Source organism: Triticum dicoccoides, chromosome 6B, assembly GCF_002162155.2.
Source record: "Triticum dicoccoides isolate Atlit2015 ecotype Zavitan chromosome 6B, WEW_v2.0, whole genome shotgun sequence".
Classification (NCBI taxonomy): Eukaryota; Viridiplantae; Streptophyta; class Magnoliopsida; order Poales; family Poaceae; genus Triticum; species Triticum dicoccoides.
Window position 1 is genome coordinate 422,222,023 of NC_041391.1, and position 19,839 is coordinate 422,241,861.

General features: G+C 44.0%; 2 protein-coding genes across 2 annotated transcripts; both read right to left on the minus strand.

Moving 5' to 3' along the window:
- Window positions 1-1,257: 1,257 nt before the first annotated feature.
- Window positions 1,258-2,115, minus strand: LOC119323883. Its single transcript, XM_037597599.1, has one exon. It carries the CDS (start codon window positions 2,044-2,046, stop codon window positions 1,447-1,449), a length of 600 nt encoding a protein of 199 aa, XP_037453496.1. The 5' UTR covers window positions 2,047-2,115; the 3' UTR covers window positions 1,258-1,446.
- Window positions 2,116-2,770: 655 nt separating this feature from the next.
- Window positions 2,771-7,248, minus strand: LOC119322385 (isocitrate dehydrogenase [NAD] regulatory subunit 1, mitochondrial-like). The gene is made up of 4 exons (XM_037595886.1): window positions 6,635-7,248; window positions 3,982-4,221; window positions 3,540-3,618; window positions 2,771-3,307 (listed from the first exon to the last, which is right to left on the minus strand). The coding sequence occupies exons 1-4, from the start codon at window positions 7,154-7,156 to the stop codon at window positions 3,033-3,035; spliced, it is 1,116 nt and encodes a 371-aa protein (XP_037451783.1). The 5' UTR covers window positions 7,157-7,248; the 3' UTR covers window positions 2,771-3,032.
- Window positions 7,249-19,839: the final 12,591 nt, after the last annotated feature.

Sequence of the window (19,839 nt, forward strand, 5' to 3'; positions counted from 1 at the left end):
GGTAGGCATTTATGGTGTGTGACGTGGACGCGTTTGTGCGACGAAGAAACAGCATGGCTCAGAAACACAGCCGAGCCATCCAGCGTCGAGCTGATCCGCGACCACAGTACGCCCATGCGTCGCAATGAATGCGCCTCTGGCATGGACAAATTATCACGATATACGGATAGGAAATACAGGTAAGCGCACGGATCCACACGTCAGCCATCGGTCTGGATTTTAGGATCAGCTGAGCCCGGGCTCAGAAACAGATTTTCGCCTGAGAAGAGCTTAGTTGGAACTCTTTACTGGGATCATAGGGGCTATGCTCCCCTCTCTCTGTCTCAGTCCCACCAACGGCATAGCAACACCTACTCTTCCTTCTGATGCAGCCTTCCTGGATCCATAATTTGGCTACTTTTTCATTTTCATTTAGTAGATCCTAGGAAACATACGTACGAGATATTTACAGCCCTTCTTCGGCAAGGGTATCATGTAAAAGGAGGACGGTTCCTAATCTTTTGATCGGCAAAGGGTTCGATGCATTAGGTTTCGACTATGAACGAGTCAATCAGCTAGATCTACTTGCGGCAAACGGCACCTTCCTTTCCCAGCCAATGGTACGTAAGGCAATGGTTGTTATTTGAAGTTCAGATCTGATCAGGGAATACCCTAGGTTTCGGCTTTTTCCAAGGTTCCTTAACGGTAGGTTTCTGCTCCTTGTTACATCCCTTCCGCTCCTACTAAGACGCTGCTGAACCAATAGAATTTGCCGAGCGAGCACTACCATAACTTATGGTATCTGACCAGTGTTAAGCATTAGCCATCCAGGGAATGAAACTATGCGACTACCTGCGCTGCGCTGTCACACGGCTCCATTTATCGAAGAAAGGGATCAGACTGCTGCCATTAAGTCAATGCCTTCCGATCCTGAACCAAATGGAAGGGCTTAGTGGGTGTTTAACTTCTTTCGATTTGTGTTTTGTTGTCCCGGAGGCGAATATTGCAGCTCATCAAACTGCTAAACAATTTGTGAGTGCTGTACCTGAGTAAGCCTGGAGTTCCCGGGTTCTTATCACATCTGACAAATGAATGAAGCTCTACTTTTCACACCAAAAACGCAAAAAGGAGAAGATTGCACAAAGCTATTATCATCCACAACATCCCAAATCAAAAGAATCAGAGTTAGAGGAGCTACCAAATTAAGGATTCCAGAAGGAAGATCAATGATAACATCGGCAGTTCACCACCTGAAACCAACCAAGCCAGACACAGACGGACGCTACACGATGGTGATTCTTGTTTAAAAATCCGCTGACAGAGTAACCAAACAGTAGCACATAGTTTCATATACCATACCAAAGTAACAGTATGCGTTTGATTTTTGATCGGCCATGACAGAGCTCACAGCAATTGAAAAGCATTACTACAAAATTGGCGTTACATATTGCAAAGATAAGCTGCGACTCAGTTCTCCAGGCCGGGCACCTGCATGCGGCGGGCGGCCTCGGACTTCTTGCCGCCGAAGATGTCGTCGGAGACGACCCTGAGCTGACCTCGGTTCTTGGACTTGGCGATCTTCTGGATCGTCTTGGGGTTGGTGACCTTCTGCAGCTTCGAGCCCGTGCGCAGCACGTTCTCCTTCTTGCGCTTCTCCCGCTCCTCCTTCTGCTTGCGCTTGGCGACCTTGTTCTGCCGGATCTCGTCCTTGAGCTCCGCCACGCGCGCCTGGTACGCCTTCTTCAGGGACTTGTCCCTCGCGCGCTGCTCCAGAGGGACGGGCTTCCGGGACACCATCAGCGCGGAGGAGCGGCGCGTGCGTGGCTCCTTCCATGTCCGCCCCGAGACGCGCCCGGCGATGACGCCGTCGTAGGTGGGCGACCCGAAGGCCGCCGGCTTGGACGGGTCGGACTGGGAGGCCACTGCGCGGAGCTTCGACGGCCGGGGCGCGTCGGCGTCGAGGTCCATGGAATCGGCGGCATCTGCCTCCTCCTCCCGGCGCTTGCGCTTGCCGCGCTCGCCGCCGAGGCCCTCGTCGAGGTAGCGAAAGTCGAGGTGCGAGGCCATGGGGGAGACTAGGAGCTAGGGTTTCGCCGTCTTTGGGTTCGGGAGAGAGAGGAAGAGACTGGAGGCTCAAGGGGTGGTTTTTGTTAGGGTTTGAGACACGGATGGCGGAGGCGGGTTGGATGGGCCAGAGTTGGCCTAAATTTGGACAGGCCCATTTTACTACTAACTCTGGTCGAAAAAAAAGTTCGTGTCTTTTTTGTTCGTAAAAACATGTGTCTCTTTTTTTTAGGGGGTAAAAAAACGCGTATTTTTGTATGTGTCTCGGAAAACAAATAGTGCATGAAAAGTTGTTATTCCAGCCATTAATTCTTGTAACTGAATTTTTAAGAACACAAACGCTTATTTTTCTCGTGCAAATTTGCAGTGGTACATACTACCATATATGTGCATGATATAAATATTTTTAGTACTTCTAAAAGTTCAAAATAGGACTATTTTTTTTCTGTACTAAAGGGTGCAACGGGTATCGCAGAATCCGTTTGTATATGGACTTCAATCTCCCTTCGTCCGGCTTTTATAAGGCATGCGCCACATTTTCTGTTGATCAATTAACAACATAAGAAATACGTGAACCCCTTATACGAAACGAATGAGTACTATGTTAAAATTAACATGCAAAGATTATACAAGTCGCATCGGAGCATCAATCTGATTACTGAATCAAGTTATCTGCTTGGCGTTAATTCATGAAACATTTGAAATGCGCAAATTCTCACATCAGCTATGGATGCAAAAGAGATCGTTTCTTTATATTTTCGATCTTATTTCCAGCTATAACTTGGTGTTTCCAGTTATAACTTGGCAAATTTCTGGTGAGTTGCTCAAATTATTCTGAAGCAAAACCAGAAAGAACGCACCGGAAGATTTACAGTGATTCGCTGAACAAAATGACAATCTAAAGCTACAATAAACGAAAATCAGTCCGGACTAACGGCCTAGTCCGAGGGGCGCAAAAAAACTAGTCTCGAAAAGCACGCAATTTGCGGCTAATCAAGTTTGGCGATTACTGCATCCGTGACTTCCTGGGTGGTGCTGGTGCCGCCCAAATCCCTGGTCCTGTATTTGCCTTCTGCAATGACACTCTTCACTGCTGATTCCAGCCGGTCGGCAAATGACGGGAACTGCAAATGCCTCAGCATCATGGCGGACGAGAGAAACAGAGCAACTGGGTTAGCTTTCTTCTGTTGCACAATCTTGTCATTTCCCACATTTCCTGCAGAAGCGCCCTGCTCAAAGATGGCATGGTCCTGACCAACATTGCCTGAAATAATGCAGTACACGAAGATTTAGAGACTAATTTTCCATCCCCATATGCTAACAAGTTCGGTATTTATGCATTGCATGGTGCTAAGACGTTCAGACATGGGAAGGCTAAATAGATATATCAAATGCAACATTGAGCAGGCTATTATTAGACAGAAACAATCAACTTATACCAATTGTAAACTTATTTCCACTAAAACAGAAGAATCACAAGCAGAATCAAACTCTACCTCCAGGCATGACACCCGTGCCTCCAGCAATACCTGCAGCCACATTAGACACCAGATTGCCATAAAGATTTGGGGTGACCTATAAAGGGAAGAAAACAAAAGTAAGTCAACAGGTAACTTCCAAAATTGTTTTGTAAACTTTGGGACATCAAGACAACCTTTAGAATGTAAAACAGCGCATACAAAGAAACATGAGATTGCCAACAGAGGTACAAACATAAGAGGTGTTACTACCACATTTGCAAAAACTTAGTTAAACGATCCGCACTGATATTTTCTGTATAGGATCAATATAAGTATATATCAAACAGCGTGCTCAAGGTTTAAATAGTAGCTTATTGTATAACACGAGAACATATCAGCTTGATGAACATTGAACAATTAGAATATGGTTGCAATACAGTGACATTTAGTGAGAAGTGCATAGATTTCATATACATACCATAACATCAAACTGTTCAGGTTTTGCAACAAGCTGCATACAGCAGTTGTCCACAATGATTTCACTATATTGAATTCCAGGATACTTCGTCGCAACCTCACGGCAGGACTCCAAGAACAAACCATCAGCTAGCTTCATGATGTTTGCTTTATGCACTGCCGTCACTTTCTTTCTATTGTTGAGGTAAGCATACTCAAAGGCGTATTTGGCAATCCTTTCAGAGCAGAACTTCGTCATCACCTGGCAAATCCATTAAATGAGTTTAACATGGAGAAAAGAAATCCTTCAGACAACAAAACAAAAGGAGAGAACAGTTGTAATTGTAAAAAAAAAATCAGAAGCAGAATACAGTGCAAACAGGCACAAAATTGATGCAACAACTATAGTTCCAATGACAGGGCATTTAACTATGCAGGGAAAAAGCACCGAGTATATGCCAACTAACAGACAAATCTTACTGTGAGATCAAAAGCCCTAGGGGAAATGTCACTGGATGCTTAACTAAATTAGCATTTTGTATTAAGAATAGACTAGAGAGAAATATATTTTTACTGAATTATTAAATTCACTACTCAAAGCATGGGCACCACAAGCTGTACATTCGAATGCTTCTATTCATCCTTGGCCAGGACAGTACATAATCAACCACAAGAACAAATACATAAAATTGATACTTGAGAGGGCGACATAACCATAACTTGTGTAACATAACTGCACCTTTGCTCACTTCGTCCATTAAAAAGGCTATATGAGCAGCAATGCAGCACCATTGCAAGTTAACCATTAAGTCATTTTATGAATGTTCAACAAAAGCTAGTGCTTTGGTAAATATATGCACATCTAAGGTTAGGCAAGTTTGACCAACTTAGCTGGGTGTTTGGTTGAAGTCAAACCTTAGGCAAGATTATTTTTCCAATAAATGGGTACATGTCATACGCTTACAAAAGTGTAACAAGATTGTAATACCCCAGCACATTAGCGGATGCTCACTTGCCCAATTACAGTTGTGTCACTGAATTAGCTTCTCATGGAGATTTTTAATGGAGTTGGACCAACATATATGCTGTGTTCCAAACGTAGCACCTCCAGGTTTACCCTTGTACATGAAATGACTGCTTTCTACAAGTGGGCTGGGCATTGATCAGATTTGGGACGGGACAGGACAGGACAGAGATTCCTCTTATGATTGCCAACTTGTGTCTTCAATTTTGTTGAACGAATGTAACAAAAGTTCGATAACAAATGTTCGGTAAATTGTGGCATTGTCAGTTCTAGATCAAGACAGGCCCACAATCCATCAGTATGGTGGTCCTATTATACACAGCAGACGTTCTATTTACAAGCAAATTAGTGATGGATATCATGAACCCTTAAAGTAAAGAACCCGCTGTCCCAGTACTACAAATAATGACAGGAATAAATGTTGTAGAAGATTGTAAATGGTTAATGTGCGCCCATCACACCTTTTAGAGTTTATAGACATGATAAACGTCCTTTTACACGGATATATGCATACTTATGAAGTTACAAGTATCAATGTAATACATTTTTTCTAGACAGAATTTGCAGGAATCGGAGAGGAAAATATTTGAGTGAATTATGCACGCTACTAAAGCCACATTTTTGTGTAAAAATGTGGCAAGCCAGACTTAGGCAAGTTTTGGCAAAATGTTGAGCCAACGACAGGTAGGCTGCAGGGCAACTGACCGGACACGTACAACAGATGGCCAAACTTGAATATATATGGGTTGACAAAGTGGGGCTGTGAACCAAACATGCACCAGATGTTCCATGCTACAATTTGCAATGGGAAATAATGGTGTCTCGCGTACCTTTAAATTCAATTTAAAGAAACAGATAGGCAACCTTAACTTAGAACAGTGGAACAAATAACATAAGCATTTGGGTATCATCCTAACATTGCTACATGTGATCTCATAGATAAAGTTAATCTCAGAATTAGAAAACACGGCCATGATCCATCAAAGTATGTACTAAATGCTCTCACAATTCACTCACCCCAATATATCAACGACTGAACCTCATGGCAATCATATTCAGTTGGAATAAACCAATCATAAATGCCTACAGTTTTGTTTCACATTATTACCAACTTGTGCAGTAAAATCCAACAACCCATGAACTCAGCTAGATTGTCCATTATGCAAATTGCCACAGCCTCCCAATTGCCAATAGCCATATATTATAGGAAAAAAATTATATGAGACCAGGTCTCACAGTTAGCAGGTGAGACCTGCCCTGATGGATGACACGTGGGGTAGATGCTTTGTGATTTGTGAATGCCATGTGTCATCCATCAGGATGGCTCTCACCTGCTAACCCGTGAGACCTGGCCTCATAGAATTCTTTTCCTATATTATACAACTTACCAAGTACTCAGTAACCCGCAGTAAATACCAACAAACTTGTTACAAGCATACTGTCGGAATATTGTTGCTTCAACAATACAACGATTGTCCATGAGGGTCTCTTGTCCATCATGTGTTCAGCAAAAGTGTGGGAAAGCTAAGTACCTCTACTAGCAATCAAACAGTATATTCGATCACAATCCAGCAAAACATTAGCTAGCATAAACTACATCAGCAAGGTCAATGATTGTTCTGTATTGAGCAGTGTGCGGAATTCGCCATACCTTGAGGCTCTCGACGACGCCAGGAACGACCTCGTGCTCGAGACCCGAGTACTCGCCCTCCGTGTTCTCCCTGATGACGGCGATGTCAACGTTGTCGTGCCTGGTGGGCAGGCCAGGGAGATTGAAGCAATTGACGAGGGAAGCGTAGAGGTCGAGCTCCTTGCGCAGCTGCAGATTGAGGGAGGAGACACCTCCGCCGACGGGTGTAGCGAGACCGCCCTTGAGGCAGACCTTGTTGCGGCGGATGGACTCGATGACCTCGGGAGGCACCGATGGCATGTCGCCGTGGACCTCGTACGTCTCGAAGCAGACCGGCGCGTGCATTGCCTCCATCACCTGGCGCACGGCGCCGGTCACGAGGGGCCCGATGCCGTCGCCCGGGATGAGCGTGACGGTGCGCGGGGCGCCGTCTCCGGGGCGCGGCATGTAGGTGACGGTACGGCGGGACACGGCGCCAGCGAGGGGGGGTGGAGGGGCCGGGGAGAGGACGCGCCGGAGGAGAGGGGCGGATCGCCGCGCCATGGTCAGTCCGGCTAGGGTTTCTGGGTGGATGCGATCGGCGCCGTGTCCAGAAGGATGAGCGGAGGCTGGTATGGGGAAGGAGAAGGAAAGGGGTGGGATGGTTCTTTACCCTTTCTCATTCCATATTTTTCTCCCTTTTCAACATTATTAATATAATAGGATGATTATTCGGTGTCATCCCTGTTGTATGCAATCATTTTCTGTTAAGGTGATGTATATTCCCCATCCGATTTATACATATTCTGCCCCCTTTTCCTCCTGGTTGGCCAATCCCTTGTTTCTCCGTCTCAGCAACCATCGTCGTTTACATCCATTTTAAAGAAAAAAAAAGGTAATGTCATTTAGCTGACGTTTTCCTATAAATATTTTTTCTAGTGAATGTCTTGATGGTCGTCGGATGAAGGCGTGCAGATCTAGAGCGATGGAGCGTTCCACGTCAGCCACAGCCACTCGTTCGCTCGTGAGCCCTCACGCGAATAAACTAATCTACCGAGGTTATCCAACCAGCTCCGTCGCCACTCCACAGCATTAGGGCGTAAGTGGATCGAGCAGCGGCTAGCGACGAGGCCAGGAGGTCGTCGAATCCGGGAAAATGGCGGCGCACCCTGCAGTTGCCGGTTCGGGACGAGCACGGCGGCTCGAGGAAGGATAACGGTGGTCCTCTACTTCGATTCGTAGCCACATTGATGGATGATGGCGTCAAAGAGCCAGCCAGGGAGGTGAAGGTCGACATGGAGCCGCCGCGCATTTTCATCAATTCTCTCTAGTAACAGAGATGACACATATTCGAGGTACGCTGCATCTTCAAGTTCTGGTCCTGAATTCATGATAGGGATTCACGGTTTTGGGATTTGTTCAACGCTGGCAGCGATGACGGAGGAGGGGTGAGTGGGGTCGAGGGGCGCCTGTTGGGGAGTTGGCATTGTCGGACGGGTGCTGCACTATTGGTTGCTATGGGCAGTTGAAGGCAGAGGAAATTATATTCTCTCTTTTTTTGATTTTTTTGGCTGATCCACAAGATGCAGCATAAAATGTCCAACGTGCAGAGCAGGAGCAACAAAGTAATAAAAAATGCCGCGCAAAGGGGAGTAGGAGGTTGCTTTATAAGAAAAAATGCAATTGCTATCGAGGTTGCGGGATTAGTTTGCCCTACTTTTTTCTCCATAGTTTCATACCGAGCTATCCTGAGATGTATGTTAAAGAGTTGATGAGGAAATTTTCCATGACAAATTTGTCGAGGAGAGTTTAAGAGCGAGGTTTTGTAGCCATGGCAAATTTGTCTAACTTGCAATTGTTTTATAAAACAAGTTCTAAAATGTGTATCTGACCGGTACACATTTTTATACATTTACCATCTTTTACATAGCAAAAATCATCTAAACTTACCACCCAACCAGTACAAAAGTCATCTAAAATTGATATGAATAATGGAACTTTTTTTTCTATGATTTGCCACGATATGCACATTTTCCATGATGTTTTTTAAGATCATTTGTTGTGATGTTTGTTGTAATTGCCATGGAGTATTTATAATTACACACCATCCTACAAAAACAATTTGCCATGTGAATAATTTGGTTTTGTTATGAAAATTGCCAACAACTTTTAAGCGTGGAACTGCCATGTACAACTTTTACTTGCCATCTACCAAAAACCATTGAAAAAACAAAAAAATTGAACATAACCTATCTACATTTCCATTTGTTATAGGAACACATTTAAAAATTCTTTAAACTAGCCCACTGACAACACATTTTTTCCAACATTTTGACATGATCTAAATATTTACATTTCTAAAGTTGGCATATTTTTTATTTTATTTTTCGCGGGAAAGGAACTTTTCATTGATCAACTATGATGATTACATTCAGATTGGATAATGTTAGCTATCTCCCTAGGGGAATTCCGGAGCCAGCATGCCGTGCACTATTGCGAGCGACCCATACAAGCTAGGGTGTGGCTCGCCAGATTTGCGTGCCTGCTGATCTTAGCTAGATTAATGTTCCTTTCTTGAGCCAGAACTCTTCTGATCTCATTAACCCGGTACGCGTACCTCGGCCGGTCTTTATCTTTCGACTGCACCATCTTTAACAGCTCGCCACAATCTATTTCAACAAGCAGCGGTAGGTTAGTCTAGTGGAGATCAAGTTGTAGTCCTTCATCCAGCGCCGCCATCTCGGCTTCCAAGGGATCACCACAGTTAAAAAGGACCCGTATCGCGGCAAATATGACATCACCTTCATGATCACGTAAAATCATGCCAGCCCCAGCCGTGCCATTTTCCTTAGCAAAAGCGCCATCAATATTAAGTTTTGCATGGTTTGCATCGGGAACCTCCCAGCACGGCGCTACTATTATTGCATGTGTGCTCTTTGGCATGCTTCCTGAGAGGTCAATCACCTGCTTTCCTTTTGTCAAATCCGCCTCCGGGTGCTGTTGTATCGCAAGCAAAGACATGATATAGCTCCTGAGAAATCTACGCGAAGCCTCGATCAGAACCGGTGGTTTATTATGAGTGATCTCATTCCTCGCGTACCAAATCCTCCACATGATCATTAGGGAAGCCAACCTCTGTACATCAGACAGGTTGTCAAGCAGACGAACCAGCCATTCGGGCTCGGCATCACGCAGGTCTTCCATGGTCGGGAGGTCCCAGTAGTCTCTCATGGCTGCCCAGAGTGCCACTGCATGGGGCATTGTACCAGGGCATGATGTACATCCTCCACCGCATGGCCGCATAGTACACATGTAGGATCTTGCTCCATATGCATGCGGTTCTTGGTAGCTTGAGTAGCTAGGGACTCACGAGCAGCACTCCATGCAAATACACGTACTTTCGCTGGTGCCCCGTTCCTCCAGATTAGGTCCCAGACTAGCCGCCGTCCGTCCGGCCGAATACTCGACGCACCACAGTCCTGCGCCTCCATGCGTTCATGAAGCCCCAGGTAATAGGCACTCCGTACAAAAAAGCAGCCATGTTTGTCCGGATGCCACGCAAGAAAGTCAACTTCTAGCCTGTTCGAGGTCTTGATCTGAAGGATGCTATATATATCTAGCTGATAAAAATGCTGTCGCGGGAGGTCATTGTTCCATGTACCATCCGTATTGAGGAGATCATAAACCCACTTGAGTTGGTAGCGTCGCTTCGGAGTCATTGGTCGCCGGGACTGATCACGAGGGATCCAAGGATCACGCCATATACGGACTTGGGAGCCGTTACCGATACGCCAGGTAATCCCTTTCTTAAGGAGCTCCAGCCCATATTCAATGGCTTGCCAGGTTGAGGACGCATTGCCGGTGAAGACCATATCCACCAAGAACCCATTAGGGTAGTATTTCGCCTTGAGCACCTGCGCACATAAGCTCTGGGGGTTCTCAATTAGCCTCCATGCCTGCTTGGCTAGCAGCGCTTGATTAAAAAGTTTCATATCTCGGAATCCCATGCCGCCATGTGATTTGGGCCTTAGCATAATGTCCCATGACACCCAGTGAGTACGCCGCTGTCCCTGTGCCGCCCCCCACCAAAAGTTCCGTATCATCTTTGTTAAATCCTCGCATAAGCCGTCAGGAAGCTTGAAAACACCCATTAGAAACGTGGGAAGTGCTTGGGCGACTGCCGTCAGGAAGCTCTAAAGTTGGCATATCACCAGCACAAAACTTTTTCCCATGTTTACCATGAATTAGAGAACAACCCTTTTTAGGTTTCGTTCTTTGGAATTTTATTGCAACTCAAATATTTAGCTTGTTGGCAAATCTGGATACAAGACCACAAATTATTTTTTCCAATAGTGGTGGAAGTGACGGCTCTTGCTTTTTGATTAGTGTCAAACTTATAGTTGTTCTTGCCATATTTTAATTAAATTATTTTGTCTAAAGTTTTTTTTGCAAAAAATTGAAGCATGGCAAAAATATATTTAACCATGCTAAATCTATTTATTGAACCATGGCAACTTTATTTTTTGAACCATGTCAAATTTATTGTTCGAACTGTAACAAAGTTATTGTTTAAACAATGGCAAATTTATATTCTAGACCATGAATTTATTTTTTGGGCCATGGACAAAAAAGGCAAACTTAATGTTTGAACCATGGCAAAGTTTGTTTGGTACACACCAAGGCAAATTTTATCGCATACACCATCATAAATTCTATTTTGTATTTTTTCAAACATGGCAGTTTGTTGAACAAAGCATGGTAAATTATTTTGGTGTATACCATGGCAAATTACTTGAACGTCCCATGGCAAAAAAAATCATTAGATCTTTTCGCAGGTTTTCTTTTAAATATTTGTTTCGCTATCATCTTATACTTAACATGGCCACTTAGGTTCAAACATGTCTGATAAGTTTTCTTCTATGTGTTTTTAAGTTCTGGCATTTTTTAACCATGGAAAAAATAATTGCAGATACCCTGGCAAAATTTATAGCTTTTAACCATGGCAAATTAACAACAACAACAACAACAACAACAACAACAACAACAACATGTCCCAAACAAGTTGGGGTAGGCTAGAGGTGAAACCCATAAGATCTCGCAATCAACTCATGGCCCTGGCACATGGATAGCAAGCTTCCACGCACCCCTGTCCATAGCTAGCTCTTTGGTGATACTCAAATCCTTCAGGTCTCTCTTAACAGACTCCTACCATGTTAAATTCGGTCTACTCCGCCCTCTCTTGACATTCTCCATACACTTTAGCCGTCCGCTATGCACTGGAGCTTCTGGAGGCCTGCGCTGAATATGCCCAACCCATCTCAAACAATGTTGGACAAGCTTCTCTTCAATTGGTGCTACCCCAACTCTATCTCGTATATCATCATTTCAGACTCGATCCTTCCTTGTGTGGCCACATATCCATCTCAACATACGCATCTCCGCCACACCTAACTGTTGAACATGTCGCCTTTTAGTCGGCCAACACTCAGCGCCATACAACATTGCGGGTCGAACCGTTGTCCTGTAGAACTTGCGTTTTAGCTTTTGTGGCACTCTCTTGTCACAGAATACCTTATGTGCAGTTCTATCTCCAGCGTGGTGTCCTCCGTAAGACTCGGAGTGGCACTGGTGTAGGATCTGTTCCTGTTCATGCTCAGGTACACAACGTCTAATAACACCATATACTCATTCTTTATAAAGGTATGGATCATCCCAAAAGTAATGTCTTCGATCATAGAAAAACTTTTTCTTTTGCTGGTATGTGAAACTAGGTGGTATAAATTTAGCAACAATGTAATTAGCATAATCAGCATACCAAGGAGTATTACAAGAAGCATTTATGATAGCTAATTGTTCATCAGGAAAGCTATCATCAATAGGTAATGGGTCATCAAGAATATTTTCTAACCTAGACAAGTTGTCTGCAACATGGTTCTCAACTCCCTTTCTATCAATAATATGCAAATCAAATTCTTGTAACAAGAGAACTCATCTAACAAATCCAGGTTTATCATCTTTCTTTTCCATAAGATATTTAATAGTAGCATGATCAGTGTGAACAGTTACTTTGCAATCAACAATATAAGATCTGAACTTATCACAAGCAAATACAACCGCTAAAAATTCCTTTTTAGTAGTAGCATAATTTCTTTGGGCACCGTCTAGAGTTTTACTAGCATAATAAATAACATTTAATTTCTTATCAACTCTTTGCCCTAGAACAGCACCAACAGCATAAATTACCAGCATCACACATAATTTCAAAGGGTAAATTCCAATCAGGTGGCTGAACAATAGGTGCAGAAATCAAGGCTTTCTTAAGTATTTCAAATGCTACTACACAATCTTCATTAAAAACAAAAGGAACATCTTGTTGCAAGAGATTAGTGAGAAGCCTAGAAATTTTTGAGAAGTCTTTAATAAACCTCCTATAGAAACCAGCATGACCAAGGAAACTTCTTATACCTTTAATGTCTTTAGGACACGATATTTTTTCAATGGCATCTACTCTAGATTTATCAACTTCAATAGCTCTTTCAGAAATTTTATGCCCCAAGACAATACCCTCATTAACCATAAAGTGGCACTTCTCCCAATTGAAGACAAGATTAGTTTCTTCACATCTCTGCAAAACTCGATCAAGGTTGCTTAAGCAATCATCAAAAGAAGTTTCGTAAACGGAGAAATCATCCATGAAAACCTCAACAATCTTTTTCACAAAAATCAGAGAATATAGCAGTCATACATCTTTGAAAGGTAGCAGGTGCATTGCATAAACCAAAAGGCATACGTCTATAAGCAAAGGTACCGAAAAGGCAGGTAAAAGTGGTCTTGTCCTGATCATCTTTTGACACAGGTATTTGAGAAAAACCAGAATAACCATCTAGAAAGAAAAAATGTGTATGTTTGGATAGTCTTTCTATCATTTGGTCAATAAAAGGTAGAGGGTAATGATCTTTTCTAGTAGCTTTATTCAATTCGCAAAAATCAATTACCATTCTATAGCCTGTAACAATTCTTTGAGGAATCAATTCATTCTTATCATTAGGAACAACAGTAATACCTCCTGTTGGGGATATAACTATTAGGTATGACCCGCCCAGGAGGGGCCGGGTTATACGTATGGCGATTCATGATATGAAGCCCAGATATTGAATATGGGGGTTCACCGGCAAGGCCCAAGGCCCAAGGGCGACTTAAGGCCCGTAAGAGTAAACCGCAATATGTGTAAGACTTGTATTATAAGGCATGTATAATTAGTCACCGAGCTGGACACGTTGTCTATGAGCCGACCGAGACTCCGTGAGCCGCTGGGCATCAACCTGTGTATATAAAGGGACGACCCGGCGGCGGTTCAAGGCAAGAAACAATAGATTGAAAGCTAGGCCAAGCGGATTCGCTCCCTGGTAATCGAGACATAAGCAATACCACCTCAAACAAGATTAGGCCTTTACCTTCACCACAAGGGGCTGAACCAGTATAAACTCTTGTGTCCTTTGTCCCGTTTAACCCCTTTAAGCTAACCTAGTTGTGATGGCTCCACGACTAAGTCCTCACACTAGGACATGTGCCGTGACTATTCCATGACAGTTGGCGCCCACCATGGGGCCAGCACACGGTGGTTTCGAGTTCTTAAAGGGCAATTTCAAAGGGATCAAGGGATATGTGTAGGATCGAAAGTATGTCTAGAGTGGGGGTGATTAGACTACTTGACCAAATAAAAATCTAGCCTTTTCCCAATTTTAGTTCTTGGCAGATTTTAGCAACTTAGCACAAGTCAAGCAATCAACCTACACATGCAATTCTAAGAGTATAGCAGCGGAAAGTAAAACAATTGCATATGAAGGTAAAGGGGAGGAGTTTGAGAAGGCAAACGCAATTGGAGACACGGATGTTTTTGTCGTGGTTCCGATAGATGGTGCTATCGTACATCCATGTTGATGGAGACTTTCAACCCACGAAGGGTAACGGCTGCGCGAGTCCATGGAGGGCTCCACCCACGAAGGGTCCACGAAGAAGCAACCTTGTCTATCCCACCATGGCCGTCGCCCACGAAGGACTTGCCTCACTAGGGTAGATCTTCACGAAGTAGGAGATCTCCTTGCCCTTACAAACTCCTTGGTTCAACTCCACAATCTTGTCGGAGGCTCCCAAGTGACACCTAGCCAATCTAGGAGACACCACTCTCCAAGAAGTAACAAATGGTGTGTTGATGATGAACTCCTTGCTCTTGTGCTTCAAATGATAGTCTCCCCAACACTCAACTCTCTCACACATGATTTGGATTTGGTGGAAATAAGATTTGAGTGGAAAGAAACTTGGGGAAGGCTAGAGATCAAGATTCATATGGTAGGAATGGAATATCTTGACCTCAACACAAGTGTAGGTGGTTCTCTCTCAGAAAATGTATGTTGGAAGTGTAGGCATGTCCTGATGGCTCTCTCCACGAATGAAGAGTGGGTGGAGGGGTATATATAGCCTCTACACAAAATCTAACCGTTACACACAACTTACCAATCTCGATGGGACCGAATCATTAAACTCGGTCGGACCGATTTAGCAAATAATGTGACCGTTAGGATTTTCGGTGGGACCGACATGTCAACTCGGTGGGACCGATATGGTTAGGGTTAGGGCATAACGTAATCTCAGTGATACCGATTACACAAACTCGGTGGGACCGATTTTGGTAATAAGCTAACCAGAGAGTTGGTCAGGCAAACTCGGTGGGACCGATTCGCTCATCTCGGTGAGACCAAAACGTTACGAAAGGGAAACAAAGAGTTTGCATTGGTATCTCGGTGGGACCGGTCGCTCATGTCGGTTGGACCGAAACGTTATGAAGGGAAACAGAGAGATTACAATTCCATCTTGGTGAGACCGAGATCCCTATCGGTGAGACCGAAAGGACTAGGGTTTGTGGCAGTGGCTATGACATCTGAACTCGGTGGCGCCGGATAGAAAGAAATGGTGGGGCCGAGTTTGACTTTTGGTTTGGGTCATATGTGGATGTGAGAAAGTAGTTGAGGGCTTTGGAGCATATCACTAAGCATTTTGAGCAAGAAAGCCATTAAGCAATACCTCATCCCTCCTTGATAGTATTGGCTTTTCCTATAGACTCAATGTGATCTTGGATCACTAAAATAGAAAATGTAGAGTCTTGAGCTTTGAGCTTGAGCCAATCCTTTTGTCCTTAGTGTTTTGAGGGATCCACTTTTCTCATCCATGCCATGCCAATCATTGAGCTTTCCTGAAATATTTATCTTGAAATAGCATTAGCTCAATGAGCTATATGTTGTTAGGAATTACCAAAACCACCCAGGGATAGTTGCACTTTCAATCTCCCCCTTTTTGGTAATTGATGACAACATATAGATCAAAGCTTCGACAAATGATAATAAGATTGAAAAACATCGTCGCTTTGAGAAGTATGTGATAAGTAAGAGCTCCCCCTAAATTTGTGCAGTATTTAAAATTTTCTTTGGACTGCAAATGCACAATGAGTTAGGATCATGGGCTAGTCTTCCATGTCACATACATCTTGGTGGAGCGCTCAAAATGATAATAATTAAACACATGCACTCATCACCAAGCAAAGTGAATGATCATATGAGGATATAAGAGATAATATCATCCAACAAGCATTAATGCAGCATAGCATATGATCAAACACACGATCATCCAAGAATCTCACAAAAGGCATAATGTATCAAGCAAACACACGAATAATGAAGTTCAACCACCAAAAAGACAAGAGAGATCAAAAGCAACTCTCTCTCTCTCGAAGCCTATGATCTATACATTTTTCTCCCCCTTTGGCAACAAGTTACCAAAAAGTTCACAAAAAATGCATAGTGCTAAACGACTCTCAGGCTTGGTCTTCATGTGATGGTGTAGAGATGGATCCAAGGACGAAAGCTTCTGTTGATGTAGCTGGAGCTGGTGGAGTTGCTGCTGGAGCTGGTGGCACTGAAGTTGTAGCTGGTGCAGATGATGTAGCTCTGGTGTCTCGAACATGCACTGCAGCAGATCTCTGTCCTCTGGGCACTCTAGCAAAAGCATTTGTAGTAGACTTGCCCTTCTTCCCCTCCACATCCTCCTGAAGTTGCTCAACTGCAGTTTGGATCTTAGTAACTTTGACATCAAGAGCATAAAACTTCTGCTCTATGATTCTCTCCAAACTCTCCTAGTTTTGAGTCAGGGTGGCCAAGCCCTTCTCAATCCTCAAGGTGGAGGCAATCAAGTAGCCAAGCTGATCTTGCTTGCTCTTCAGGAAAATTTGAGATGCCTCTTCAGCAGTTGGCATCTTAGCAGCTCTCTCAGCCCTTGCTTTCTCTTTCTTCTCTTGTGCTTGCACAGATGATCGTTCATTTTCATCCATCACAATGGTGTTGTCCTCAAAATCAGGGTAGATGGGCAGGTGCTCCTTGTCCAAAAGATATGTGCATGTGCCCATCTTGGAGTTTATGAGCTCCTGAATGTGTGGGGCATATCCACAAGATCTCTTCTGATCAGCAGCAGTCCTTTTGATTGTTTCCACAATCAGACTCATGACTTTGAATTTCTGAGGCACATCAAATATATGCAACAAGTTGATTGCATGGCCTCTGATCATCTTGTGATCACCTGACTTGGGCAGCAAAGTGTGCCTTAAGATCCAATTGATAGTAGGCAATCCTGACAACAGGTAATGTACAGATCCAAACTTATGTGTCTCTAGTGCAGCATCTGGGATCTCTCTGTACATGTGAGCCATAGAGTTGTGGTCTTTCTTCTTCTTGGCATAGACATCCAAGTCATCCTCATTCTCTTTTGGAGCATTTATCAACTCAGCCCATTCTTCAACTATGGATTGGTACCTCGTGCCTTCAGACATCCAGACAATTTTCCCATCTGGGTAGAAATGAGCTGTGGAGTAAAACTGCATGATGAGCTCATCATTCCACTTGGTGAGCTTCTGGCCAACAATGTCATCTACTCCATAAGCATTGAAGCTGTCATACAATCCTGGATAGTGCTGTTCATTCTTCCTGATGTACTCCCAGTCAATCCATCTCATGTCACATACTATGGGCTTCTTGTGAAGCAAAACTGTCTCATAGAAATCTTGTTGTTCCTTAGTGTGGAACCTATAGTCCACTGCAGTTCTTCTTCTGACAGCATAAGGATCAGTTTGTCTCCAGAGTCTCAGTCATGCATCCTTCCTGAGCTTCATATCCTATGCAACTGGATGAGCATCATTATGATCAGGAATCTTGGGCTTCAACTTTCTCAAGACAAGTGTGTCATCTTCTTCATCATCATCAGCCTCAGACACTGGGGCCTTGTTCTTCTCTTCAGCTGGAATACTCCTAGTGTTCCTCTTAGGTGCAAACTTGGGCTTAGGAGCAGCAGACTTAGGAGCATCTTTGGGCTTAGATGGAGCAGCCCCTGATCTTATAGCATCTCCCATCAGCTTGTGAGCTTTAGGTGCTGGTGCAGCAACCTCTTCCTCTTCTTCTTCCATCATTGAGGGCTTTCCAACAACTCTGGCCATGGTCTTCTTGACCCTTTCTTTCCTTTTCTTCCCTTCTGCTACAGCCTCTTTGGGTTCTGATCCCAAAGTTACTTGAGTAGAGGCTCTGGCCTTAGACATGGGAACTCTTTTGGCAGGAGCCTTTGTCTTCATTCCTGGCTTTATGGTAGTAGATGTGCCATACTCCTTTTTCAGCACCTTCCTCTCAGAAGTGGCCTCATCCTCAACAACCACATAGTCCCCATCTTCAGAATCTGAGGTTCTCTTCTTGCTTGTCCTGGTGGCTGCCTTTGGCAAATTGCTAGGTGTGCTCCTGCTGCCATCATCTGAGGTACTGGAGGGACTAGTGCCCTCACTCATATGAACTTGCTCCTCAGACTTGTTCTGACTGTCTCTCTAATCTGACATGATGCAAACTCTGACAGCAGACCCTGTGAATAGATGTAGATGAGGTAGAGTATATGAGCATCACAAAGCACAGAGGTTTTTGCAAAAAATTGAGTCAAAAACTTAGTTTTAGTTTTCTACAGAAAGCATTTCGGAGCTACCGATTTGTAAACTCGGTGATACCGAAGCAGCTTTTGGAACCTAAACTAGTGAACTCGGTCAGACCGAGTCACAGTTCGGTGGCACCGAGACTGCTAGGGTTTCACAAAGAGATCTCGGTCACACCGATTTGCAATTCTCGGTCAGACCGAGAATCACATGTGCAATGCCCTGAGCCAAATTGGTTAGACCGATTTCTACAACTCGGTCGGTCTGAGATGAATTCAGCGGAAACCTAACCCTAAATTTTCAGTCCAATACTAATCTACGGAGTAGTTTTGCTGGATAGGAAGATTTCAAACGTGGCAAGATTCATGGCAATGCAATGTGCTAGGAATCGGAGTTAAGAATAGCACAAAGTTCAAATCCATACCCTAATGCGGTGATGGATTTGCTATGGCGGCAACGGCGGAGCAAAATCCCGTTGACGGCGGCGGAGACCAGCGGCGGGAGGTCGCTGGCGACGAGGAGGATGATCCGGAGACCTAATGAGGCATGGCAGGCTGAGCGCAGGCCAAGGGTTTCGGAAGATTTTCCAAAATTTGACCCGTGAGTATATATAGCCTGACCCTGTTGGTGTGACCGAGTGGAACAACTCGGTGGCACTGAGATGCATTACTACAAGCAGTTACTGCAACTCGGTGTGACCAAAAAGTTCAAATCGGTTGCACCGAGATTGAAAACCTGGATCAACTTAGTGATCTCAGTATGACCGAAATGAATCGGTCAGACCGAAACGCACAGAGGTTTTGGATGTTTAAGTCTATGACGAATCGGGGACTCCGAGTGCTCCTCACACAGAGTGGTTCGAATCTGACTTGATCAAACTTTGTGATATACCATGAATAGAGTTTGAGACAAGAAAAGCATAGATAGCTAGAGAAGGTTCTTAGGCATTCTTGTCCATCCACTTGGCAAAAGAAAAGAAACCAAACAACCAAATCTACAAGTGGATGTCCTCGAATGAGTAAATTATGCAACCAAAATGCTCACACAATAAAATGGCAAATGAAATTTGTGACAAAGCATGCATACACAATTCTAGCATCTATCAAGCAATTGGCGATGACTAGGTCATCTATATATGAGTATATTGACTTAGGAGTCAAATGATAACATTTGATCATAGGTCATACTCATCGTTTAAGCACAAGTGGGGTTACCACTTTTACATAAAGCATTGTTG